The sequence below is a fragment of the Carya illinoinensis genome, chromosome 5 (assembly GCF_018687715.1).
Source record: "Carya illinoinensis cultivar Pawnee chromosome 5, C.illinoinensisPawnee_v1, whole genome shotgun sequence".
NCBI lineage: Eukaryota > Viridiplantae > Streptophyta > Magnoliopsida > Fagales > Juglandaceae > Carya > Carya illinoinensis.
In genome coordinates this window covers 11,785,332-11,811,354 of record NC_056756.1, presented here as the reverse complement: position 1 = coordinate 11,811,354, position 26,023 = coordinate 11,785,332, and the positions used below count along the sequence as shown (strand labels likewise).

The window sequence follows — 26,023 nt, the reverse complement described above, 5'->3', positions numbered from 1 at the left end:
AATAGAGAGAGAAGCCGCAGGCATTTTTATGTTTTAACCAACGACAGCGTTGGAGGACACAGCACAAAGAGGAGAGATTGTTCCCCATCATGCGAGCACCTTCGAAGGGGTATATTTGTATATTCACACATGCCTTTCCAAGGCACCGGTAAACTCCAGCTGTAATCATGACATAAGGAGCCTACAGGCTACAACCATGCAACCCATTAGCGGGTAACATCGGAATCACCATTATATCCATCATCTTTTTTCCCAAAAAAAAAACCTCAATAAATATTACAATTTATAGAGATTTTATACTGTCCTAAAAGTTGAACAGTAACTTTAGATGCATCTATCATTTTAATAAAAAGAGAAATGCTACACATCATCTTACACCACACACTTTATATATTAAAATAATATTTTTTATTTTTTTATTTTTTATTTCATTTTATTCTTATTAAACTAATTAAATTATTCTATTTATCATTTACACATTACATATTTATTATAGAAAAAATAAAAAAAAAATAAAATAAGTGTGGTGTGTGAAGTGTGAGGATGATAAGAAGAATTTTTTTAATAAAAATTAGGTGTACAGTCACTATACGTACTCTTTTATATATTTTATTGATGTGATTGATTATGTATTAAAAAATTAATATAATTAATTACATCAATAAAATATTTAAAAAATATTTAAAATTAACTATATATAATATTATTCATAAAAAAAAAATCTTTAATCAGGAATGAAAATAAAATTAATAATAGAAAAGAGGGACGGTTCAATAGAGGCCTTTAACGACAGCTTCGGTGATGATTCCCACACACAACACAAAGGTCGAAGACCACGAGGCTTGTTTTTTTATGAAGTATTCGGGTTTCGTTTGCATAAGAAACTTCAACCTCTTTCGTGGCACCCAAATGAAACTCTTTAGACGTTTGTTAAAATAGCGTCAAACGAAAGGAGTTTGAGTCTTGTTTACGCCAAATGGGTCGTCCTATTCCCTTCCTTCTCCTTCTCCTCCTCTTACCTATTTTCTCTCAACACCCATTACTATAAAAGAAACACACCACCACTCTTCCCTCTCAAACACACATCTCCCCCCCACCCCCCCACCACGATCCTTTCTTTACTGCCCCTGTATCTCTCCCTTTTCTTTCCTTCTTTTTCCTGTTGATTTCCTTTCTAGTTATTCCACATATATATGCAAATCTTCATCAAGAAGGGGCTATATGTAAGAGGTCTGCATGAGTTGCTCGCTTGCTTGACTTGTAGCCAGCTAGCTAGCCTCCGTTGTTTAAGGCGGGTTCTGGGGACAAAGGGCCTGAGTTTGTTTTCAAAATAGCAAGCTGAGCTTCTCGGTTTGAGAGAGGTGTTAAAAATAAGATAAGATGGAGAAGCTCAACTTTGTTAAGAATGGTGTGCTGAGACTGCCTCCTGGATTTCGTTTCCATCCCACAGATGAAGAGCTTGTTGTTCAATACTTGAAGCGCAAGGTTTTCTCCTGCCCCTTGCCTGCCTCCATCATCCCTGAAGTTGATGTCTGCAAGTATGACCCTTGGGATTTGCCAGGTTGGTTTACATGTACACAATTTATCAAAACTTTTGCAGCTCCAATTCTCTCTTTTATTTTTTGGAAGAGGGGAGGGGGTTTGCAGTTGTGTAAGTTTTATAAAACATTTAACCAATCACAGAACATATTGAGCTCGGTTCTCATATATGACAAATCTACAGAAGCATATGACTGCAAAATCAATGCCTTGCAACCTTTATAGGATTAGCAGTTTCTTTCGTTTGTATTTTTTTTTTCCAATTTTTCTGATGCACGAAGCTTCTGGGGGTTCAGGTGATTTGGAGCAAGAGAGGTACTTCTTCAGCACTAGGGAAGCCAAGTATCCCAATGGGAACCGATCCAACAGAGCCACCGGCGCCGGTTACTGGAAGGCCACTGGAATCGACAAGCAAATTGTAACTTCAAGGGGCAACCAAGTTGTGGGGATGAAGAAAACTCTGGTTTTTTATAGAGGAAAGCCTCCACGCGGCTCTAGAACTGATTGGATCATGCATGAATACCGCTTTGTTAATGCTGAAACCACATCCGCCAATGCCCCACAAAAGAACTCAACCGAGGTGAGTTCTCATTTCTATTACATTTTTCCTTCTTACAATTCAGAACACCAAATCTATTCAAATTTCAACAAACCCACTTCAAAAAAACATGCCCAAATTATGCTCCACAAACGACCAGCATTGGCCATGTAGATTATCCTAAATTTTTTAGTAAATGTAACGATTTTATCTCAATCTTCTGCAGAGCCTTGCGGTTCCAATGGACAATTGGGTTCTGTGCCGCATATTTTTGAAGAAAAGAAGCTCTAAAAACGAAGACGAAAACGTACAATTTGGGAACGACAAAGCTGCCCGGAAACTCAAGGTTACCAGGCCTGTTTTCTATGACTTCATGACAAAGGACAAGACGGACTTGAATCTTGCCCCTGCTTCATCCTCTTCTGGCTCAAGCGGAGTCACAGAGGTCTCGTCCAACGAGTCAGATCATGATCACGAAGAAAGCAGTAGTTGCAATAGTTTTCCTTTTTTAAGAAGAAAACCATAACAAAGCTATTATAGTCTTCTTAGGTGTTCTTAATCTGTACCAGTAATTGGGCATCTGATTCCCTAATCAGAATAACCATCTCCGAAATCCGATCTTTGGTCATGAAGTTTCGTGTCTCTTGTATGTTACTATCGCCATTTTCAGTAGAGAGGAACCAAGAATCAATCAAACCGGCATCAACTTGTCATTGGTAATATGGTTACCATGTAGTGAAATTTCCAAAGTTTCCACAATATTGCGCTGTTTTGATCTTATTTGCATTTGAACAAAGTTTCTCACAAACACGTTATAAACTGACATTGTTAAAGCACACCATGCAAAGGGTACCTCTTCATCGAAAGGCAAATGAATTTTGAGTACAATTGGAAAAGAGTAAAGAAAGACGGAAAGAGGGAGGAAATTAAGAGAGGGAAAGGGAAGGCATATACATGTATTGTAATGATAACTTTGTCAAAAGAGAACCAATTCTTGGGAGCATGAGAATGAGAACATGATCTTTGTTAGATCAGCTTCGCACGTGGTTCCATTCTCCCTTTAGGCTTTAGGGAAAGGCAAAACCTCTTTAAAGATCAAATTCCCCAACCCTTGCATCCAAATGGACCGAATCTCCAAAAAATAGGAGTGCTCCAAAGTCCAATAATATCACGTCCTTCATAAATATACCAATCTATTTCTTTGGAAAAATGGTCGACTCTTGTTCACAAAAACAGACGTCCTGATCAAAATTCACACAATTTTATAGATGCTCCAATCTGAGTCATTGAAAAATGGCTGATTCTTGTTCAAAGACATAGACATCATGAAAGCTATTTTCCACAACATTTGTTGCGTTTGTCTTGCTCTTATACCAGTACAAGGAACCAGCAGAGTAGGTAAATTTCTGCTGTGGGGAATCAAAATTAACTATAAAATTTGAATCTACAAGACCAGTAGGTGAAAATTAAGAGACTAGAAAATGAGATGGGGGTCCCTCATGGCTTTGAAAACTAATCCAACGGCGTTGGATTCTTTGAACTTTGAAGTACATGATTATTTGCACCTTCCTGTAAGTTTGCGTAAACAATGGTACAACATGGTGAGCAATCAAAGACAGGGCATTGGTCCGCACCCTCAGAGAAGTATAGGATCATACAAAGCATATGATTTTTTAAGATTTCCGATATGGTGAATGTCATGTGGACCCAATTCTGCTATGGTTTTCGTTATTGAATTTTTGGGACAATAAACAGCCAATATCTGCATGGCATAGAGATTCTCCATCTTCCAACCATATATACTACAACTTTGACCTGAATTTAACTCTGTAAAATACTGGTATTGAGAATGAAAGGGTGGGGAATGAGGTAAGAGAAGACTAGAATAGTGAATTATAAATCAAATTCAATACTTGCAAGTAACCTAGCTAGGTGTTTATAAATTACTATCATCAAATTTTCTTGAGAAAACATGCACTTCACCCACGAAACCCCAATAGTTATTATTATTATTATTATTATTTTATAATTTCTTCGTGAAGTAATGCCATTAACATTTCTTAATATTAAAAACTAAAATCAAGTACATATTGTCGTGGACGTGTCACGCATGCATGGGCCATTAGCCGGCTATAGTTGACGCACCCAATCATCAGTATAGAAATTACAAGATGATCATCCCATACTTATTAATCTATCAATGTAGATCCAAATAATTAAATCAATAAAAAAAAGGATAAATAATTCAGGCAATTGAAAAATATGGAGGGACAAAGGCTGGAAGTTAGGTTGTCCCCGCACTCAAACAAGGATGATATCATTGTGAAAAATAGGTTAAAAGGGAAGGACACAAACCCCACAAGAGAGTGCCAAGTGGACAGTGGGCAGACGAAGGACGGCATGTAGGAAAGGAAACCTTGTCAGTTTGATTAGTTTTTAATATCGAGCTCATTGTATGACATAACAGGTAAAGAGTAATTAAAATTTTGAATAAGATAAGGAAAAATATTGCCGACCAGAGGTCCAGAGTTTCTTGTGACAGTGGTACAGAGAATCATCTAAGGCTGTTGGAGTTCTTCACGTCACCCTTTTCTATTTAAATTTCATTTTCGTGACAGACCCAAGATGTGAGAGTCAGAGAGAGAGAGAGAGAGAGAGAGAGAGTTGTGGATTGCTGACTGGGGCTACATATTTTGTCAATCACGTGGGCAGCCCGTCATGGGAGACCACATACTCGCAGGATCAACTTTAGTAGGCTCACCTGATTAGGTCAATCACATAAAAGAAACCCCTAGCTGTGTAGAAATGAGTGATGACAACGTGGGGTCAGTATCAAAGATGGGCAGTTTTGACATCTTCTGTAAACGTCTTTGCCTTACAGCCTTACAGGCATGGAACGGAAGGCAAGGGAAAAAGAAAGCCAATGAATTATCAATTATGTTGACCGGTTCCCAAAACCATCCTACTTTTATATGCGGTTTTGTTTGCACAAAATCAATATTTTTATTAACAAAAATAAAACCTTGCTTTATATCTCTGCAACAAAGACATCTCCATTTTTTTAACCACGTTCCAAATTTCTATTAATATGGTCTGATCAAATATGAATATATAATCTTGTGGGCCATGTTCCCAATTGAAGGTTTCTAAGACTCTCCCTCTACACCAACCAGATGGGTATGCCTGTCAATCTTAATCATCCATTTCACACAGCTGAAAGGTATCCAAAGACCTGAAAAGTTTAAAGAATCTCTCTCTCTCTCTCTCTCTCTCTCTCTCTCTCTCTCTCTCTCTCTCTCTCAAATGAGAATTATGAACTAAATAGCTGAGTAGTTGCAAGAAACCAAAACGGCCTCGTTTGTTTTTGCAGTAATAGCCAGAACTAGGGCCAAAAAATCCAAAAACGAATAAATTGTCCCAACAGTTGAAATAAATGGGCTGAGGAAAATGTCAAATGATATTGGGACAGCTGCCTCACACACACACACTAAAGGATTAGAACTCTGAGCTCAGGAACAGTTGGAGGATGCATGGACGGCAACAACCTGCGTTATTGTGGGGTTGTGATTTCCTGCCCTATGCGCTATATTTGTAAATAGCTCATTTCCGAGGAAACGCAACAAATGAAACAAAAGAACTGCAACATGCACAAACATGTCAAAATTCTCAAGCTGCGGAAGTCACATTTTATGCTTAATGACAAAAGTACACATTAGACGAACATACGAACAACTTTTTTTCTAGAAAGGGCCCACACGTGAGAACGTCATGTGAGAGTTGCGTATAAAAGGGCAAACTTCCCCAAGAGTGGCAAAAGGAATTCCTTTGAGATACTGTAGATATTACTGCTATATACAATCCTTGAAAATTAAAAGTTATTTATTCAGATATTTAGGATGTCAAAATCAGTCATCTGGGTATATAGAAGGGGAGTAGGGAGGGATTTTTCAACCTTTCTTTCGGTGGTTTTCGTATCTACATGTCTATCCAACCACATTTTTCTTCAACAAACAACAAATAGGACCACCTTGTCGTACAAGTAGTATCCTTTCTATGACCATTGATTAAGATTCCCCGTGAGAGAATAAAAAATCTCATCAGCCCTTCAACTGGGGAGGGGGCGTTTTCCTCAGTTGTTAAAGGCCTGCAGAAACGTCTATGAAACATCTAGGCTTTGCACGGAGCACGAAACCTCTAATTCAAACAATCACGTGGAAGCAAAGTTACGTTACAATTGACACCGAAGAATATACTTCCACATTCAAAAACCAGCAGTTTGACTAGTAACGTGCAACTTCATGACATCTAGTCTTCCCACCAATCTTACACTTGGCTCCCGAACTGAAAATGTGATTCATTTGAGATTTACACAATAAGAAAGGGCTTCTACTGCTCGCAGTATCTCACTCATGATCATTGACACACAAATATTGGGCATGAAGCTAGACAGATACAAAACTGATAATCCTCAAATCTTTTATGCCTACCGACAATGAAGTTTTAGATATTGCTATTAACTATCTGAAGTTCGTTACGAAGTTGCCAAGCCAAAGATCATACAACAACTAAAGTTCATAGTGTGATCAAAAGTAAGTAATAACCATTAAATTATATTATAGAGACACGACTGTATAAAGTTCAATATTATGGAGTGATCAAAATGGTGGTCATCATTAATATCCAGCTAAAGTTTCATGCTACACTTCAAATGAAAAGAAAAACTGCACTATGAAGCCAAGAATCACAAAAGCACTCCTTTCAGGCTTTCCTAGTGTTCTTACTCATTTTGTCAACTGACTTAGCTGCTCCTGATGTCTTTCTCACTAGATATATCAGTACCAGCCCCTGAAGTTTTTGAAGAAGGTGGTTCAGAACATGCCCTCAGGACAGCCTCATTCTGAAGAACAGAAAAAAATAGTCATTTCTGGGACCTTAGGTGTTGACAATGTCCAACTACCTGTCCCTAAATACAATTGGGACCTTAGGTGTTCAACCCATTACTTGAACACCACCCTAAAAAGACAACCGTGTTGGCTGCCTTTATCCATAAGTAAAGTCAAGATGCAACTCAACTACAATCAACACCATAATTTTTTTAATACGAAAAATGAAATTTTATTGACAAAAGAAAATATGCGTAGCCCAAATACAAAGGAAGTATAAAAAGAGCACACCTAGATACAAGTTAAATGGATACTACAATCAACACCATAATTAAGAGTTGCAAAGACAATAATGCACATAAGTGGCATTGTATAAAATTATTAGATTATTCATTCGTTCAATAATTATGGAAAGGTATCAGGCCAGTAACACATTTTTAATAATCTTGTACATAAGTTTGTTGGAGACAAACCCCGAGGGGTAGCTCAATTGGTCAGGCCTTGGGTTTGCTCCCCAATGGTCACTAGTTCGAGTCCCCTCAGGGCCACTGGAGGATTTACCTGGTCGTTAACTTCAGGGACCCTTGGGATTAGTCGAGGTGTGCGTAAGCTGGCCCGGACACCAAGGTTATCAAAAAAAAAAAGTTTGTTGGAGACAAAAATTTGAAGTGCTAGCAAAAATGCAAAGGTGACAATTTAGCATGCACTTACCTCTCAGATGAGGTACTCATTTGTACAAAATGAGTCATTTCTTAAAGTACCTCTCAGATGAGTCTCTAAATTGTAAGTTCTCATTTTGTACAAATCGGATGGCAAATACAGGTAAATTTGAGCTGGACTGCACTCTGGCATATTCGAATTCATAGACCAGGTACTTCAGTTGGTGGATTTTAAATTCACAAACTTAGGATGCCACGTTGATGCTAAGCAGCTAGCAATGGCAGAAAAGGGTTTCTTATGTAAATGATGTTTAATCAGATGAGCGGCACACAATAGTTTTGTCCACCCAGTGTCATTTTCTTATGTATATCATATTAAATCAGATGAGTCATTTTTATAAGTACCTCTCAGATGAGTGTCTGTAAATTGTAAGTTCTCATTTTGTACAAATCAGATGGAAAATAGAGATAAATTTGAGCTGGACTGCACTCTGACATATTCGAATTCATAGGCCAGGTACTTCAGTTGGTGGATTTTAAATTCACAAACTCAGGATGCCACGTTGATGCTAAGCAGCTAGCAATGGCAGAAAAGGCTTTCTTATGTATATCATGTTAAATCAGATGAGCCGCACACAATCGTTTTGTCTACCCAGCATCATTTGTCCCCATTGATATGATCAAGTTCCACAGTAATCAAAACAATTTCATTTATGCTTGTATCAGACAGCTTTTTACAGAGAGCATCCAAAAAAGTTTTAATTATTGAACGCATCAAGCACCCTAGTAATCAAAACAATTGCATGTATGGAGATTAAACTCTCCAAAGAAGGTTAAATTAACCAAGGTACTTGAGCAGGGGAGGTTGACCTACACCAACTACGGTGACAGAAACTTAATGAAGACCATCTAACATTAATCCAACCCAGCTTTTAACAAACATGCAACCATAAATCTATCCAAGAAAAGTATCACAAACTAGCAATAAAAGCCAAAGCTAATTTTGTTTTCTCCCTAAGATGTTAGTGAGCCTCTTTAAGATCTGTTTCCAATGTTTAAACCCATATACGTATGACTTTCCCCCACTAATCCCTTAACTAAGGTAACAATAATCTAAATTCCCACACTCCACCTTCTTAACACTTTCAAGGACAGAGACACCTACAATATCTCTTTAAAAAAATTCGATGTTCCTGAGCAATATTTAGTAGAGTCCATTTGTATGTGGCCTTATTTATTTATTTATTTTTTTATATATGCAAAGGTGGTTCAATTTATAAAAGGAACAAAAATAGGTCATTATTTTTCATTTAGATAAATTCACATCACATCCTATAGATTATACCAGTAAAAGAGTGGAACTTTCATCTAACAGTACAAAATACATGATGTAATATAAAAAACAAACACTGATTTTCTTTGATAATTCCACTAAGATGAAGCAACACTTATGGAATATGTTATTCCTCTATATCATTAAACTTGTGGCACAAGATTTCTAAAAAGGCCATCTGCAAACCACTACATCTACAACAGTAAGGAATCCACGAATTTGAAACTAGTGTTCACAATTTCCTAGTTTCAATCTTTTGTATACTTCTTGTATACTTGGACTATGCCTACTTACTTGATTCAATAAAATTTCATTTCTTACTTATCAAAACAAAAAAGTTAATCAATCCACGAATTCACAACCATGACATTCTGTGTTTGAAAAATATTCCTACCATATTAAAAAGAATTAACCTAGCTCTTGAAAATCTTATATGTATGTGAGCAATATTTTTCTTCATCTGCTCGTTTCGCAGAATGACATTTAAGTGTTTTTTTTTTTTTTTAATAAGTAGTATGACACTTAAGTTTTTATTTTTTAACTCTCCATTAGTCTTCCCTCATCTTTATACTTTCAAATATTAACGATACACATTATTTTCACACTATCACACATCAACATACTTGTTTCAGAAATGAAAGCGGAATTGTTCAATATTTCCATTTTTTTTTAAGTAATAATTCTTCATTATTAAAGGGAGGGCTGGAATAGTTGATAAATAAAGCCCAAGATTCTTATTTGGAATGTTAGGGGGTTGAACGAGATCAACAAACGCCTCCGAATAAGATCTTTGTTAAGACAATAGAAGATAAACATCATTTGTTTGATGGAAACTAAACTGAAGCTTATCACAAGAAGAATTATCCAGAGTATTTGGAGCTGCCAGTACGTAGGCTGGTCATACCTACCCTCGAATGGGGCAGGAGTATTGGTAATGTGGGATAAAAGGGTGGTGGAGAGCCTTGATGAGTTTGTTTTTTTTTTTTTTTTTTTTTTGGGGGGGGGGTACTCGGTGGAGTGTTCGTTTAAAAATTCTGAAGATGGTTTTTTATGGGCCTTTGCTGGGGTTTACGGTCCTAATTTGGATTGCGAGCGGCGGTTGCTTTGGGATGAGCTTGCAGACCTATGTACTTGGCGGGAGGTTCCATGATGTATTGGTGGAGATTTCAATGTGACAAGATTTCCTAGCGAAAGATCGGGGGAGGAACAACAAAACCATGCTATGGTAGAATTCTCAGATTTCATATTCGAGTTGGAACTCATGGACATTTCACTTATGGGGGTGAATATACATGGTCTAATAATCATGCCTGGTCAAGACTAGACAGATTTCTCATATCTCCCTCATGAGAGATGCAATTTCCAGATGTATGTCAGAAAAGACTTCCTCGGATATGTTCTGATCACTTTCCTATAATGTTAGACTGTGGAGGAATCCAAGGGAGAAGAAGACCCTTTAAATTTGAGAATATGTGGCTAAAAACTGATGGGTTTGTGGAATTGATTAGGCAATGGTGGAGCTCATATCAACTAGAGGACACTCCGAGCAACGTATTGGCTGGAAAATTGAAATTTTTGAAGAAGGATTTGAAGACATGGAACGAACAAGTATTTGGTAATGTAGCATTATAGAAGAATTCCTTACTCCAAGAGTTACAAAGCTTGGAGGGTGTAGAAGACAATTTTTTTTTTTTAATATTACTTATTAAAAAAAAATCGCAAAGGCCAAGCAGTCACAAAATTAGAAAGGGTGATTCTAATGGAGGAGATTTCGTGGAGACAAAAGTCAAGGGCATTGTGGCCTAGGGAGGGGGACAAATGTACAAGGTTTTTTCATTGAGTTGCAAACTCACATAGGAGGTTTAATGCCATTGAGACCATGAACATAGATTGCGGTGTAACTCCAGACCAATCAGCAATAAAAGACCATGTTGCCAGACATTTTGAACAATTGTTGTCGGAACCTTGTGCATGGAGGCCTAGAGTAAATGTTCTAGCTTTTGAGGCCATTGATCAAAATAGTATGGTTTGGCTGGAGAGACCATTCAAAGAGGAAGAGGTACAAAAAGTAATCATAAAAATGAATAAATATAAAACTTCAGGCCCGGATGGTTTTACTATAGCATTTTTTCATACTTGCTAAGAGGTGGTGAGAGAGCATGTCATGCAGGTTTTTTAGAAATTTTTCAATTTTGAAAAATTTGAGAAAAGCTTAAATGCTACTTTTATTGCACTTGTCTCTAAAAAGGTTGGTGCAATAGAGGTGCAAGATTTCAGGCCTATTAGTCTTGTAGGCAGCATGTACAAGATACTCTCAAAAGTCCTTGCTAATAGGATGAGCACAGTTATGGATAAAATTATCTCTAAGTCTCAAAATTCCTTTGTGAGAGGTAGACAAATATTGGATTCAGTTCTTATTCCTAACGAATGCTTAGATAGCATGATTAAGTTGGGAGTCCTAGACTTTTTATGCAAACTAGACATGGTGAAGGCCTATGATCACATTAATTGGAAATTTCTCTTCTATGTGTTGAGTCGATGTGGATTTGGGGAAAGATAGAGGGGGTGGATGAGACATTGTGTGTCAACGGTTTGCTTCTTGGTCTTGGAAAATGGTGATTCCGTGGGTTTCTTTAATAGTTCGCAGGGGTTACGACAAGGTGATCCACTATTGTGGAGGCTCTAAGCAATAGTGGAGGCTCTAAGCAGGGTTTCTTATTTGTCCTTGTTATGGAGGCTCTAAGCTTCAATAGAGGGTGGATGTTTTTCAAGATTTTCAGCAGGGGATAATCATCATGGCTCCACCATTATTTCACACATCTTGTTTGCAGATGACACACTGCCATTTTGTAAGGAAAACTCCAGACAGATTCAATTTTTGAAGCCTATCTTACTTTGCTTTGAAGCAGCATCCAGGTTAAAAGTAAATCTTGCTAAGATGGAGATGGTTTTAGAGGGTGATGTGAGCAATATTAGGGGGTTGGCTAACATATTGGGTTTTGTGGTCTCTTCCCTACCGATGAAGTACTTTGGTCTCCTGTTGGGAGCATCATTTAAAGCTAAGACAATTTGGGAGGAGGTGTTAGAGAAAATAGAGCAGAGGTTGGCCGGGTGGAAAAGGTTGTATCTATCTAAAGGGGGGTGGATCACACTCATTAAGAATACTTTATCAAACCTTCCCACATATTTCTTGTCTTTATTTCCCCTTCTAGCTAGCGTTGCATCTTGGATTGAGAAACTTCAACATGATTTTCTGTGGAAGGGACTAGGTGATGAGTTTCAATTTCATCTAGTTGGGTAGGATAAGCTATGTACTCTTTTGAGGGATGGTGGATTGGGGGTCCGCAAGGTGAGGGCTTTTAATAAGGCTCTACTTGGGAAATGGTTGTGGCGATATACTTATAAGAGGGAAGCCTTATGGAAGGGGGTGATTAATATGAAGTATGGGAGTGCAAGTGGCGCTTAGTGTTCTAATGAAAGTAGGGAGGGCATATGGAGTGGAGTTATGGAAGTATATCCAGAAAGGTTGGTGGTCTTTTCTAAGTAACACTAGGCGGTGTATGGGGGATGGCAATAGAATCAGTTTTTGGCATGATGTGTGGGTGGGAGATACAGCTCTTAAGGATGCTTATCCCACTATTTTCATAATTGCACGCGAACAAGATGCTATGGTGGCTGACTTGCAAAAAATTACTAATGGTTCACAAGAGTGGAACATTAGCCTCACTAGGAAGGCACTTGATTGGGAAGTAAGTGCTCTGGTGGAATTCTTCAACCTGCTGTATCACATTACTCCTGCTGTCACAATTGTGAATAAGATGGAATGGAGACCTTCTAGGAAAGGAAAATTTTCTTTGTGCTCTTTCTATGACACAATTACAACTCAAGCTAGGCAGAACTTTTCTTGGAAGAACATATGGAGGAGTAAAGCACCTGCCAAGGCTACATTCTTTGTTTGGACAGCAGTCTTAGAGAAGATTATGACCATTGATAACCTAAGAAGACGTGGACTTATAATCATTGACTGGTGATGTATGTGCAGAAATAGTGGTGAAATGGTGGACCATTTACTTCTACACTTTGAGTTTGCTCAGGCCATATGGAATTACTTTTTCAGCAGAGTGGGATTAGCATGGGTAGTGCCGGGAAGAGCGGTTGAACTGCTAGCAAATTGGAGAGGGATCACAGGGACACCAGATATTGCAGCTGTGTGGAAGATGGTTCCCATTTGTATTTTTTGGTGCATTTGGAGTGAAAGAACCGATAGAGACTTTGAGGATCATGAATGCTCCTTGGAAGAGTTTAGGAGTTTTTTCTAAAAGACTTTATTTATGTGGGCCATTGCTATAGATTTAAATGGTCTCAGCTTATATGATTTTCTTGTAACAGTTTCTAGTTCCTAAATTGGTGTATTCACATGTATACTTCTGGTATACTTGGGCTATGTCTATCTTTATATCAATAAAATATCTTCTTACTTATCAAAAACAAAAATCTTCATTAATAAGTGCAAAAGAAGCACACGGAAAGAATACAAAAGGTACGCCTATCCAAGAGAAGAAAAAGATACAAAAAATTTATGTAGAATTAGCCCATTAAATTCTATTAAAGTATAGTGAAACATATTTATATTTCCAAATTCCACACTCTATACACAATTCTATGAGTTCTAAAACTCTGAAGCTGTCTGACTTCTAATTGTAAGTAAATTTGGAATAGGACATGGCTCAAAAATTGAATGGAACGATATATTTAATCGTTAAAAGTATCACAGCTGACATAATCACAAATTGCAACGTTCTAAGTATACACGCGCGAAATACTTCTAACAAATATCAAATATAGCACCCAAAGAAAATGAAAAAAGCATAGAACAAAGTTAAATAAGCAACATAAAAATTTTCAAGCATCAGACCATCAACTCTTATTTGAATCAGAACAATAAAGCCCTAATACAATTTGGAGAGGGAGTACTACCTGCCAAACGCGGAGGAGGCGCTTCTTGGCGTTGGCTTTGCGAGTAGGGGTGAGCTTAATTCGCTTCCAGACCAGACCTCCAGAGTCGTGCTTCTTCACTATCTCCATCACCCTCGTCCCCCAGAACGCACCCCCCATCTGTCTTCCACTCTCTCTCTCTCTCTCTCTCTCTCTCTCGCCTAGTGACACCCAAAACTGTCTAGTTTCAAGTTTTAACCAAGTCCAAGTGCAACAACAAAAGCGGCACCGTTTCTAGATACCTCGAGAGTTTAGACTCTATTGCTGGGCTAAACGATGTCCTGATGCCTTCGTTGGGTCCAGATATCAGTGGGCTTCAATAAATCGGAATAGGGCTCAATAATGGAGCCGGGTAAGATATTTCTCATGGAATTAGAACATTCTCATTGGCTTGAAAAAATTTAAAATATTTTTCTAAAATTTAAATTATTTGTATAAAAAAAAAATCACATTAGATTGGAAAATTTTAAAATATTTTATATTTTTGCTACAGTATTTAGCTAAATATGAAAGGCTATATTCGTTCACTAAATATTAAAATATTACTTTTTCATCATTATAATATAATTTATTAATTTAATTATAATATAAAATATGATTTTTATATGATTTTGAGAATTAAATGACCTTTGAAAATATGATTTTTTAATATTAATTTAATTATAATATAATTAATAATATTATTAAATTGGTAGAATTATATAATAAAATAAAAATTAATTTAATAATATTTTATTATTATATAAAGTATGAATGGCTAATTTAATGTAGAGATTGAATTTAAATGAAATAAAAAAATATAAAGAAATATAATATTGGCTAAATTTTAAAAATGAATTTGATTTAGATAATGAAGATGCTCTTAGAGGGATATGCTCTTTGTTCATATGCTTGCCCGTGCTTTCAAAGGGATGATGGGACATGGCTAGATCATGCACTAATAAATTAAGCAAGCAAAGAGACACGACCTCCTCCTTTATAAAAAGCAAGGGAACAATGACATAAACCGGACTTCCAAAAATTAATTCGTATTCTCATTTTTTACTTATTCTTTCGTATAGGCATAATTCGGTGTACCGAAAAGAGCGAATATTATTGTATTATAGAAAGGGAAAAGTAAACACCATTGCAAAAGGAGTTACGTGCCACGTGTAAACATATCATTCAGTTTCTTCATAGTAAAGAATGGAGCCGCATTAGTTTTGAATTTTGTAGAACTACGCGTAAAGATAGGAGGGGTAGCATATGTAGCGACAATTTATATATCATTGAAAGGCCACGCAGCCATGTGGGTAAAGTTCCCAATGCACAGAAAAAGCGGCGGGGGCAATGAGAATACCCTACACGACCTAGAGGAATGTGAAGTGTGAACCACAACAAGTTCACCGCCCACAGGCCACAGGAAGGTGACAGAATGCTGAATGCAGGGCCAATTCATTCAACGTAAAATACAGATCGCCGCGTGTCTCTTCGACGCTACCCCATAGGGTACGTAGCCGAGTATATATGTACAATGTAGTACTGTGACTATCGCATGAGGAGGATCAAAATTATCTACTTCCAGCATTCCAATGTACGGCTGGTTTTGTTGCTAATTTCAATGTATTGGTACATGTCATGAATACGCTGTATCCCTTCCATCCTCCGATTTTATTATAAATAGAGCAATCCCCTCTCTTCACGATATATACGCTAGCTAGCTGATCTTCTTATACATGGTTAGCGTTCTCTCTTCTCAATGTCTGTGCAGTGTTTTCAGTGAAAGTGAGTGAGTGAAACTGAACCCAAGCCTGAGAGCTAGAGAGAATAATCAGTAACGATGAACGTGTGATGTGCATGGAAAAGATCAGAAGGAAGATGAAGGATTTTAGGCGCATATTAGCGTGGCACCATCAAAACTTTGAGAAGGGGGTGATGGTGCCACGCTGTGTGCGCCTAAAATGGCATGCTTAAAGAGGTCGGGCATGCATTTATGTGTGACTGACAATATTGATCGAGAATGTTGTCGATCGTTTGAATTGGGATCATGCATCATGCCATTATATATATGGACATTCTTGCAATTAGAAGCTAAAGATCAAGAAGGATATCGTTGCATGCCAGGTATCTTAAACTAATTCCTCATCCTAAGTACTTAAAGAGTTAATACGCATATCTTTTTCTTGTCTAGCTCAAAACAGATCGATGATGATGATATATTTTAAAAAAATAAAACATTATTCAGTTACATGCATGATTCTTATGATATTTATATATATTCTTGATAATGACACGATTTTATCACTACATGATGAAGATTATATATAGCGTCATTTCATTAAATAATTTAATTTTTTTTTTATTTTATGTTTTCTATTTAGTTTTATTGCATTTTTAAATTTTACGTAATCATTTTTTTCATTTTACAGCAATTGTAAAAAGAGTGATAAATGAATGCTATTTATCATAGATGACAAATATATATATATATATATAAGTTTTAGTTTTTTGTTTAATGGGATTGACGAGAACCAAATGTAAACGTACAGTATATATTTTTCCCTCTCTATTCTACTTGTTTTTCTCCCAACTCCCAAGTTCAATGAAATTCTAAGTTCAAAAAAGTTGACAGCTGTGGGATTTGAACCCACGCCCTTTCGGACCAGAGCCTAAATCTGGCGCCTTAGACCACTCGGCCAAACTGTCGCATGGTTAATTACTTATAAATTATAGTTCTGACCCGTGAATTATTTTGCACCCTCCGAAAAATTCGCTCGATCGATTAGCTTTTTATTTCTCCAGCTCAAACTTCATTCATCATGACACGATCATAATTTGCCATTTATACATAAGAATAATAATGACAAAGCCAGTCAAAACCTTTTTTTTTTTTTTTTTATCTATTGTGCCTTTTTATTCCAAGAGGAGTAAAATATTTTCATAAGGAAAATGCTTTAATAATAAATAAAATAAATAAAAATAAACTTACAAATTAATATAACTTGTTGTGATATGTCAGATTGAAAAATTATTTATATTATAAAATAGATCTAACAAATCTCATAAAACCACATCAATATATGAGTTTACTTTATATAAAATTTTTATGTATGTAGCAATTCCTTTTTCATAATGGAAAATTCTTCTTATCATCCTTACACTTCACACACTACACTTATTTTAATTTTTTTTCATTTTTTCTATAATAAATATGTAGTGTGTGGATGATAAATAGAATAATTCAATTAGTTTAATAAGAATAAAATGAAATAAAAAATAAAAATAAAAATAAAAAATAATATTTTAATATATAAAATGTGTGGTGTGGAATGATGTGTAGCATTCCTCTTTCATAATATATTTGGCCAGATCAAGTCTAATTGCAAAAATTGAGCATTAATTGCGGAGTGGAAAAATAAAGTAAGCCGTTTAGATTATAGGAGTACTGGACAGAATCACTTCGGTTTGGACTTGATGGTAATCTCTGAAAAAATTACAATATATGCCAATGAAGCAGTTGTACAAACAAGAATGTGCAAGAAGTGCGTGCTTCCGGCATTCAATGCCAATGTCGCTCAACAAAAGCCATGCACCCTCCTGTCTAGCGGCGATTTGAATCCCATTCAGAATTGAAAAGTCACCTTCTTCACCCTCAACTTAATTTGGGTATTAATTCCAAAGTCAACATTTTGGAATAGGCTGGCGTGGATTTAGACTGTGTTGGATAGTAGACTGATCTATTCGATATTAATTTTATCAATGTTTTTCATTTACTTTTTACTGTTTTGTTATTATTAGTCATTATTATTTAATATTTTATCGATATTTTTTATTATTTTATTATTATTATTTATAGACTATATAAGATCACATCACTATCCAAACGTAACATTTATCGTGTCCTTCAACCATACCTATTAATTTGTTATCAATACAATTTTATTCTACCTATAAAATAAGAAATGGTTTAGTACGGTCGAAGCCACGTTAAACAACCCCCCTCCTCTTGCCTTTTTATGGCTATTTACTAGGCAACAGATTATTGATGCCCCCAAATATGCGAGAATTCCACAGTATAACCCCCAAAAGTTGCCAACAGATTAGATGCAAATTCAAAAGAGGTAACAGAGTTGAGTTTGGAACCCCAAATGATATGATAGATAATGTTTTTTTTTAGAAATTTTATTTATAATCTTAAGTGGAAGACAGCATGTGTAATTATATTGATAAATGAGAGTAAAATGAAAAAAAAAAATCATTTTAAAAAAGATATTATTATAACTTTAATTATATTTTTTTAAATATAATCATATGGATTTGTATGGATTTGGTGACTGTATGTAGAATAATTTTTTTTTTTAATTTAATGATATGACATATAGTTGGGTGAAGCCGGATGGGTGATATATATATATATATATATATATGACATTTCATATGGTAATTTATTTTTTGAAAAAATGAATAAATATAAAATTTGTATAAAAAATAATATAGTTTACATTTTGAAAAAAAAAATAAAAATTGTTTGGAGGGACTCCACGATATCTAGAAAGTAGAAACGGAGCGAAAAAGAAATCTAGTTTTCCTTCACCAAATAATGACGCACACAATCAAACTGAGGTGGTAGTTGTAACTTGTGTTGCAAAAAGCGCATGCTGCCCTCCCCACACCCACCCACCCACCCACCCTCCAAGTACGAAACCGGTTTAATTGCTGGCGGTGTTAGGTTGAACGATACTGCCCGTTACTTACTTCAAAACCAAAAAGGCAGGAAAAATCAAAACTCAATGTTCTTCCTTCCCACGACAATCATTATAGACCATTGGAAATTTTAGAATAATCCGTTTTCGGACTTTTTTTCCCCCATTTGACCGCCAACCACCACCGCTCTGACGATTATAACCCCATGCTTCTATAAATTGAATTGAGTTTTGATATAAGTTTAATAAATAGAAAAGTAACAAAAACAGCATTCTGATGCATTGTAACGTGATGTACATGATTACTGGCCAATACACAATTTTTTCTATAACTCTATTTTAAATTTAAGACATTTATATCAAATTTGAAACCCAAATCAGATAAAATAAAATTAAAATATATTTCTATAAAATAAAACTATTACATTTTTTAATTTTAAAACAAAATTATAAAATAGTTGTAGTAGCATTATCTATATATTATTATTCTCACCCTATTACAGGATATTGTAGCATTTGAAAACATTTAATTTATGTCCAATTTTCCATTGGATTTTTACTACGTTTTTTTTTTTTTTTTTTTTTTTTTTCATCTGAAACACAAGATATGCATATAATGGGTCTAGATTCAGGGAGTTAGTCCCAAGCCATTTTCTACTAAAAAAAATAATTAATAGTCGTGTAAGTAATTAATACGACAGTCTTTAATACCATGAATTAACGCTGCTAATATAGAATTAAGATTCCCCACTCGTTACAGTGTTAACTGTTAAGTGGAATTTCCACTAAAAATAAAACCAAAAAGATAAAATGCTGAAGGAAATAAAAAATATGAAACTGGTCTAAAGAGGAAGAGAAAAAATTTGTTAGTTAAATATAGGAGAGCGAGCGTAGCGTGGTGGCTGGCTCATTATTTCTGCGCACTTCCATTTTCCTACGTCTTCATCGTCTCCGATCGGATCCTGCAACAGCTACTATCCTATTCCGAGGTCCGTCCTTACCTCTCTTCATTTCTTCATAATCTGACTCCTTTCAAATATTTATCCTTTTACTATTTCTTATAATTTCTAGGTTTTTTAATCTCTCTCTCTCTCTCTCTCTCACACACACACACACACACAGAGACTCGCATATATATATATATATATATATATATGTATGTTTATATACGTCTCAGTTTGCTTTTCGATTTGCTTAGAATCGCTGATAATCTGACTGCCTTTTTTTATGTTTTATTTTATTAGATCAATATTGAGTGAAAGAGAGAAAAGATGTTGGGGATTATTAATAGGAAAATCTGTTCTGGAGGCTCTTCTGTTCTGGTACACCCGAAATATTTTTTGTATTTTATCTTTTATTAATGTCTGGTACGTGGAGTTTGTTGTTGCTGTAATTTTAATTTTACAACTTATATTTAGTTTAATTGTAAATGCCGGTTTGGGCAGACTTCCGGACAGTCCTTGCAGTGGGCTCGTTCCTCCGCGTCGGCGTTGAGAAGCTATTCATCTGCAGCAAAAGAGGTAAGCGTGTTTTCGAGAATAACTAATATTTGGTGCTTTAACCTGTCTCAATTATTCGGTGGGTGCAAGCTGTTATTTCTCAACTTTAAAATTAAAAAAAGAAAGTTCTGTTACTTTTTTTTTATTTAATTACCTTTTTTATTTGAAGTTCCTCGAGGGGGAAAAGAAAACATGCTGCATTAATATTAATTCGATCCTACGAGTGTATCTGTTCATTTTGGTATTGTTAGGAACCTGAATTTGTTCTTAAAAAAATGCCGGAACGATAATTTTTTTTCCAGGGGTATAATACGAGCCTAATTAGTATGAGAAGCCGTCTATTCTCCTCCATTCAGGCTTCGTTTTTTCAAACTCACTGAATTTATACTTTTGAAACAATAATTATGCACAGATGACAGTGAGAGACGCTCTAAACTCTGCACTTGATGAGGAAATGTCTGCTGATCCCAAAGTGTTCTTGATGGGTGAAGAGGTGAGCATAAGTAGGAAGAAGTAAATTTTTGCTAAACTTCCTCTTCATTCTTTCTTCTCTCATGTTCCATTTTGTTAATTTGAGCTCAGGTTGGGGAATATCAGGGTGCATACAAGGTTAGCTCTAATAATTGAAGAGATGAGATTCTTGGATTTCCATGACATGTGAAGGTTCAATGGCAATTTTATGTACTTGTATAACATTGGTTCTTAACCTCCATTTTGTTTAGATATCCAAGGGGCTGTTGGATAAGTATGGTCCCGAGAGGGTTCTTGATACGCCAATCACAGAGGTTATTTCTGCTACTTGACTTTCCCTTTATTTGTTGGGTTTTTGGTTGCTTATGGTTGATCAAGTAGATTAATCATGATCCTGCAACCCCTTCCTCGTTTGCCAATGGTCATGTTTTTTATAATATACAGATACTTATTTGTTTCATCCCTTCCCTCTCTCTCTCTCTCTCTCTCTCTCTCTCTCTCTCTCTCTCTCCAAAAAAGATATCTACATGTATAATTCTTGTTTGTATTCTATGTTAATAGTTGTCTAATACCTTTTTTTATAAACCGTTTTGCAGGCTGGGTTTACAGGGATTGGAGTTGGTGCTGCTTACCATGGACTGCGGCCTGTTATAGAGTTTATGACATTTAACTTCTCTATGCAGGTTAGAGGTTCCCTCTCTCGTACTTGATTTTCAGAAACCTGTGCTAAGGGATTTTTAAATGTAATATGGCGCCGTAGAATTACTTGAAGCACTCTAATTACCCATCAATATCCTAAAGTGGCATCTTTATTGATTCGGGCCTCGAGTAGATTTTAAGGATAATAGCAGGATGTAACACCCTGCTCTCCCATAAAGTCATTTTTAGAATTTTCGGAGAACCAATGTGCTACTAAACTTGAACTTAAAAAAAAAAATTCTTCTAACGAAGCGCTAGATACGAAAGATTCCTTATAAATAAATAAATTTCATTTTTATTACATACTAAATTTCAAAAGAGTCTGTGGAAGCACTTATTTAAATTCAATAAAGTGTCATGTGCTTATCAAAATAAATCATAAAACTAAGTATAACATAAATTGTCTAGGCCTCTGCCTCGCCTCCCTAGGCCAAATCCTGTGCTACTGTCTCATCCTCATAAATGTCATCACTTGTGGTGGTTTAAAAATATTAAAAAAAACATATAAAAATGAGTCAAATGCTCAATAAGCAACATACATAGTAAACATAATAAACATAAGGTTTCTTGAAAAATATGCATACTCACAAATATATACGTAAATAACATGAACTTATCTTTCACTTATCATAGGCTAGTACCCACTATTGACCCCCGTGAGTTAGGGTTAGCGAATCTAAGTAGATTCCGATTCCGCCCGTGACCACTGGTTGTGGAATCCATACATAAGGAAGACACACTGGGTGCACTACCAGCATAGTACAACCTGTCAATGCAATATGCCCATAACATATGGTACCATCTTCATATCATAATATAGGCCATTACATATCTTATCATTCATACTTCATCGTAATCATACTTGCATACTTGTCATATCATAGATTTCAAATGAAATCGCATTCTTTCATAAAATTCCATGATACAATTTCTTCAAATAAAATCATGATTTTTCATAAATGCATAAATCTTCACATAAAATCATGCATGGCTTCTTACAAAATATTTCAATGCATAACTCTCACATAAATCATAACTTTTCATGAATCTTTTGATGCATAACTCATTTCATAAAATCATGAACTTTCATAAATAATTTAATGCATAATTCTTCACGTAAAATCATGGAGTTTCATAATTTTATTATGATGGGTAAGGAGCTTCCAATGGAGGGCATATATGCATAATATTTTTATAAAAGACATGTTGTTTACCCACATTTCTGGTTGGGATAGGCTCTAATACCATTTGTCACACCTTAAAAGAAGGCCCAAACCACATGATCTATACTCCAAAAAAACTAGCAATGATACAGTTGGAGCCCCATTGGAACCTTATAAAGAGCAAGAACTTCTCATTCTCAAACAATGTGGGATCCCGTACACCACTACTCTTATCCTTATCATATGGGGTATGACATAGGAGAACATGGTTTATGTGCTTTCTCCTCTCTCCCTCTCTGTCTTTGACACTTACGCATCTAAAAATTTTGGATTGAAGGGTAATAGCCATTACCTCCTGGGATAATTAGAAGATGCCAACAAATTAACCACCATATTTCGTTACAGTGCAAGTTTCTATTTTATAGCCAACTCAATGTTCGGTTGTTGATTTTCTTTTAGCGAGCTCATCTTACCTTGTTCTGCAGGCAATTGACCACATTATTAATTCTGCCGCAAAATCAAACTATATGTCTGCTGGCCAGATATCTGTGCCCATAGTTTTCCGAGGGCCTAATGGTGCTGCTGCTGGAGTTGGTGCCCAGCACTCTCAAGTATGTTATAGTGGGCTTTCTTAGTGATTTTCGTTTCCTTGTCATTTTCTTGAATATGTGCCTTTGTCTGGTCCTGGAGTCATCCTTTATGACACAGCATGTTTGGGGTTCATTTCCCAGTGCAAGGGAGACAAATGATTGGCAATGCTCTATATAATTTCTTTTTTAATGCAGTGTTATGCTTCTTGGTTTGCATCCTGTCCTGGGTTGAAAGTGTTGACCCCATACTCATCTGAAGATGCTCGTGGACTGCTAAAGGCTGCTATAAGGGATCCTGATCCTGTCGTTTTCCTTGAAAATGAATTGTTGTAAGTGCATTGTGATTGTTATATCTTAATGGTGTCCATGTTGAGCTAAATATTGTCTGTATTGATATCAATATTGTCAATATTGTGCTTCAGATATGGCGAGTCATTCCCTATTTCAGCTGAAGCTCTTGATTCCAGTTTTTGTCTTCCAATTGGGAAAGCTAAGGTGACTTTAATAATCTAATTAAAGATGATTGTCCCAGTTGCTATATCCAACAGTTTTCTTGTCATAATATTATTCACATTACCGTTACACAGATTGAGAGAGAAGGAAAGGATGTGACGATTACAGCTTTTTCAAAAATGGTGGGCTATGCTCTCAAGGTTTGTCTGCCACACCTCCTTTAGCTGTTATTAAATGAGTGATTTTCTGTTTCATGAGATAAATTGTCCTTGCAGTTTCATGGTGAGTGGTAAGATGAATGAATAGGAGAAGAATGCAAAGTATGTGATATGTATACTCATGTAAATATGCCCAAAGGATCCCTAAAAAAATTTGTGTCTGGTGTAATGGTTTTGACAGCTGCAACTGCAGAATCGTTTAAAACTTATGCTTGAATGTTATAGGATTTAGTGACTTATAATTCTATTATTGTTTTGCCATGATCCCTGACTGCTTTTGAAGATGTGGCTTTTTTTTCAATCCTTCAGAAAGATGTTGATTCCCATGGTTATAAATATAAACTGTTAGTTTGGTACTGTGATTCATATTGCAAGAGATTGGTGTTCTTAGCAGTGTGATATTGCATTACATGTTTTTGCTACTTCTCATGTCTTTTAGGTTCTTTTCCCTGTATATGTGGTTTTTCAGGATCTTTCACCCCAAGTGATCATTTTATGAGAATTCACTTCTTTATGGTGAAATAACATCATTTTCCTTGTGATTGGTTTAAGCATTTGCATGGGGAATATAGTTTCTCTTGTCATTTCTTCTAAGTTCTGATCCATATTTACTCTATGGGTCATTACTTATCAAGAATATTTATATATATATATATGTTCTCTGGGTTCTAGGCAGAAACTGTGTGTGGGCGTTTTTGTTTTCCTCCATGTAGGAATAATTGTAATGCTTTGTGTTCAGGCGGCTGAGATACTTGCGAAGGAAGGTATCAGCTCTGAGGTAAGAATGAACATAAAATTCTTACAATGAGATTCTGCTTTTTAGTTGTGGACACATTAATAACTAATCCTCTCAATATAGGTTATAAATTTACGATCAATTCGGCCACTAGATAGATCCACAATCAATGCCTCTGTCAGGAAAACCAACAGACTGGTAACGGTGGAAGAAGGGTTTCCTCAACATGGTGTTGGGGCCGAAATCTGGTTTGTTTCTTTCCTCTTATAAATCTACCCCTCGCCGATCAGTTTTCTGGAACCATTAAACTTACACGCACTTCTTCCTTCTAACAGCACATCTGTTGTTGAGGATAGCTTCGGTTACCTTGATGCACCAGTCGAGAGAGTTGCTGGGGCTGATGTTCCTATGCCTTACGCAGCCAATCTTGAGAGGATGGCTGTTCCACAGGTCAGTTATTACCATCAATCACACAATCTTAGTTAAGTTGACAGGCTTACAGCTGTGTGGATACTGGATTTCTAAGATATTAAAATAGATGTAATGATAGTGTTTCTAGCCTAAAATGTTCATATTATTCTTCTGGTTTGTACGTGTAAGTTCTAATCACTAGATGTGTGTGTGTGTGTGTGTTTGCTCTTGGTTCTTGTTTGGACAGGTTGAGGACATTGTTCGTGCAGCAAAGAGAGCATGCTACAGATCTGTCCCGTTGGCTGCTGCTGCCTAATTACCAATCCCATTCAGAAACTTTTCCATATTCAGGTTGGTCGTTTTCTTTTTCTTTTTCTTTCTTTGAAGGGAAGGTTATAGTCTTATTGGCAGCCTGCTTGTGTGTAGTACAAGTTTTTGGTTTTAAAGTGGTAACCCTTTAAATATGAGTTTCATGTTGGATTACTTGATTTCAGTTTATAAAACTTCTGATAAATGTGATTTTACTGCTGAATTCTTCAGGGGATAATGGAGATTGTACATTTTTTTAACTTTCTCGTCACATGGGGAAGAAGTTGCTTGGTAAAATAACTTGGAGAACAATGGCACGGAGGTGGGAAATTTTGTGAATCCGTTCTCGATTTGATTTTGTAGTTCATGTGGAACCTATTGTACTTTTGAAAGCGACATTTCAAAAGTGTTTTATTTGGATTTTCTATTCAGTGCATCACTTGTTAGGTCTCAATTTTTTTGTATTAACGGGAATCTCTGATGATGCTTGTTAGGCATTCCCTTTAAATGAAACACCGAATAAGCTTTTCTGTCTTAGAGACGAGGCTATCTTGATTGAGCAAAGTTAACTGTTTCGTATGAACTGCGGAGGTTTAACCATTTTCTGTGCGCATCGGCATTGCAATAACTGGTTGAATATGGAATCTGTTGTTTTATAATAATATACCTTCCTGGTCTTTTAGACGGTGTTGCTGAACACTGCATATTGTTCGTGATTCATCCAATACAGGTGTGGACTCTACCTATACCAATGGAGTCCTTACTCCTTACGGTTCTTTTCGTTGACCATTCAGAAAAGAAAAAAAAAATAGGAGTGCCTACAGTTGTAGTTGTTATTGGACAAG

The 26,023-nt window shown here is 36.0% G+C and overlaps 3 protein-coding genes and 1 non-coding gene across 4 annotated transcripts; 2 read left to right on the top strand and 2 right to left on the bottom strand.

Moving 5' to 3' along the window:
- Positions 1–921: 921 nt before the first annotated feature.
- LOC122309736 (NAC domain-containing protein 83-like) lies at positions 922–2,836 on the top strand. Its single transcript, XM_043123342.1, has 3 exons — positions 922–1,561; positions 1,836–2,119; positions 2,304–2,836. The coding sequence occupies exons 1-3, from the start codon at positions 1,381–1,383 to the stop codon at positions 2,601–2,603; spliced, it is 765 nt and encodes a 254-aa protein (XP_042979276.1). The 5' UTR covers positions 922–1,380; the 3' UTR covers positions 2,604–2,836.
- A 3,831-nt stretch (positions 2,837–6,667) lies between these two features.
- On the bottom strand, positions 6,668–14,125 carry LOC122309737. The gene is made up of 2 exons (XM_043123343.1): positions 13,930–14,125; positions 6,668–6,974 (listed from the first exon to the last, which is right to left on the bottom strand). The coding sequence occupies exons 1-2, from the start codon at positions 14,065–14,067 to the stop codon at positions 6,876–6,878; spliced, it is 237 nt and encodes a 78-aa protein (XP_042979277.1). The 5' UTR covers positions 14,068–14,125; the 3' UTR covers positions 6,668–6,875.
- A 2,427-nt stretch (positions 14,126–16,552) lies between these two features.
- TRNAL-UAG lies at positions 16,553–16,632 on the bottom strand. Its single transcript has one exon. It is a non-coding gene; the product is annotated as a tRNA-Leu (tRNA).
- Positions 16,633–19,459: 2,827 nt separating this feature from the next.
- Positions 19,460–25,715, top strand: LOC122311739 (pyruvate dehydrogenase E1 component subunit beta-1, mitochondrial). The gene is made up of 16 exons (XM_043126387.1): positions 19,460–19,618; positions 19,874–19,951; positions 20,075–20,149; positions 20,541–20,621; positions 20,711–20,737; positions 20,851–20,913; positions 21,196–21,282; positions 22,947–23,072; positions 23,247–23,380; positions 23,474–23,546; positions 23,639–23,704; positions 24,462–24,500; positions 24,582–24,706; positions 24,794–24,908; positions 25,117–25,220; positions 25,410–25,715. The coding sequence occupies exons 2-15, from the start codon at positions 19,901–19,903 to the stop codon at positions 25,183–25,185; spliced, it is 1,131 nt and encodes a 376-aa protein (XP_042982321.1). The 5' UTR covers positions 19,460–19,618; positions 19,874–19,900; the 3' UTR covers positions 25,186–25,220; positions 25,410–25,715.
- Positions 25,716–26,023: the final 308 nt, after the last annotated feature.

Coding starts and splice junctions, on each gene's coding strand:
- LOC122309736 (XM_043123342.1), top strand. CDS start 1,381: ATGGAGAAGCTCAACTTTGTTAAGAATGGTGTGCTGAGACTGCCTCCT. Junction 1,562..1,835: donor TGACCCTTGGGATTTGCCAG/GTTGGTTTACAT, acceptor CTGGGGGTTCAG/GTGATTTGGAGCAAGAGAGG. Junction 2,120..2,303: donor CACAAAAGAACTCAACCGAG/GTGAGTTCTCAT, acceptor AATCTTCTGCAG/AGCCTTGCGGTTCCAATGGA.
- LOC122309737 (XM_043123343.1), bottom strand. CDS start 14,067: ATGGGGGGTGCGTTCTGGGGGACGAGGGTGATGGAGATAGTGAAGAAG. Junction 6,975..13,929: donor GCCTCCTCCGCGTTTGGCAG/GTAGTACTCCCT, acceptor TCTGTTCTTCAG/AATGAGGCTGTCCTGAGGGC.
- LOC122311739 (XM_043126387.1), top strand. CDS start 19,901: ATGTTGGGGATTATTAATAGGAAAATCTGTTCTGGAGGCTCTTCTGTT. Junction 24,501..24,581: donor AGGAAGGTATCAGCTCTGAG/GTAAGAATGAAC, acceptor CTCTCAATATAG/GTTATAAATTTACGATCAAT. Junction 24,707..24,793: donor GGTGTTGGGGCCGAAATCTG/GTTTGTTTCTTT, acceptor TCCTTCTAACAG/CACATCTGTTGTTGAGGATA.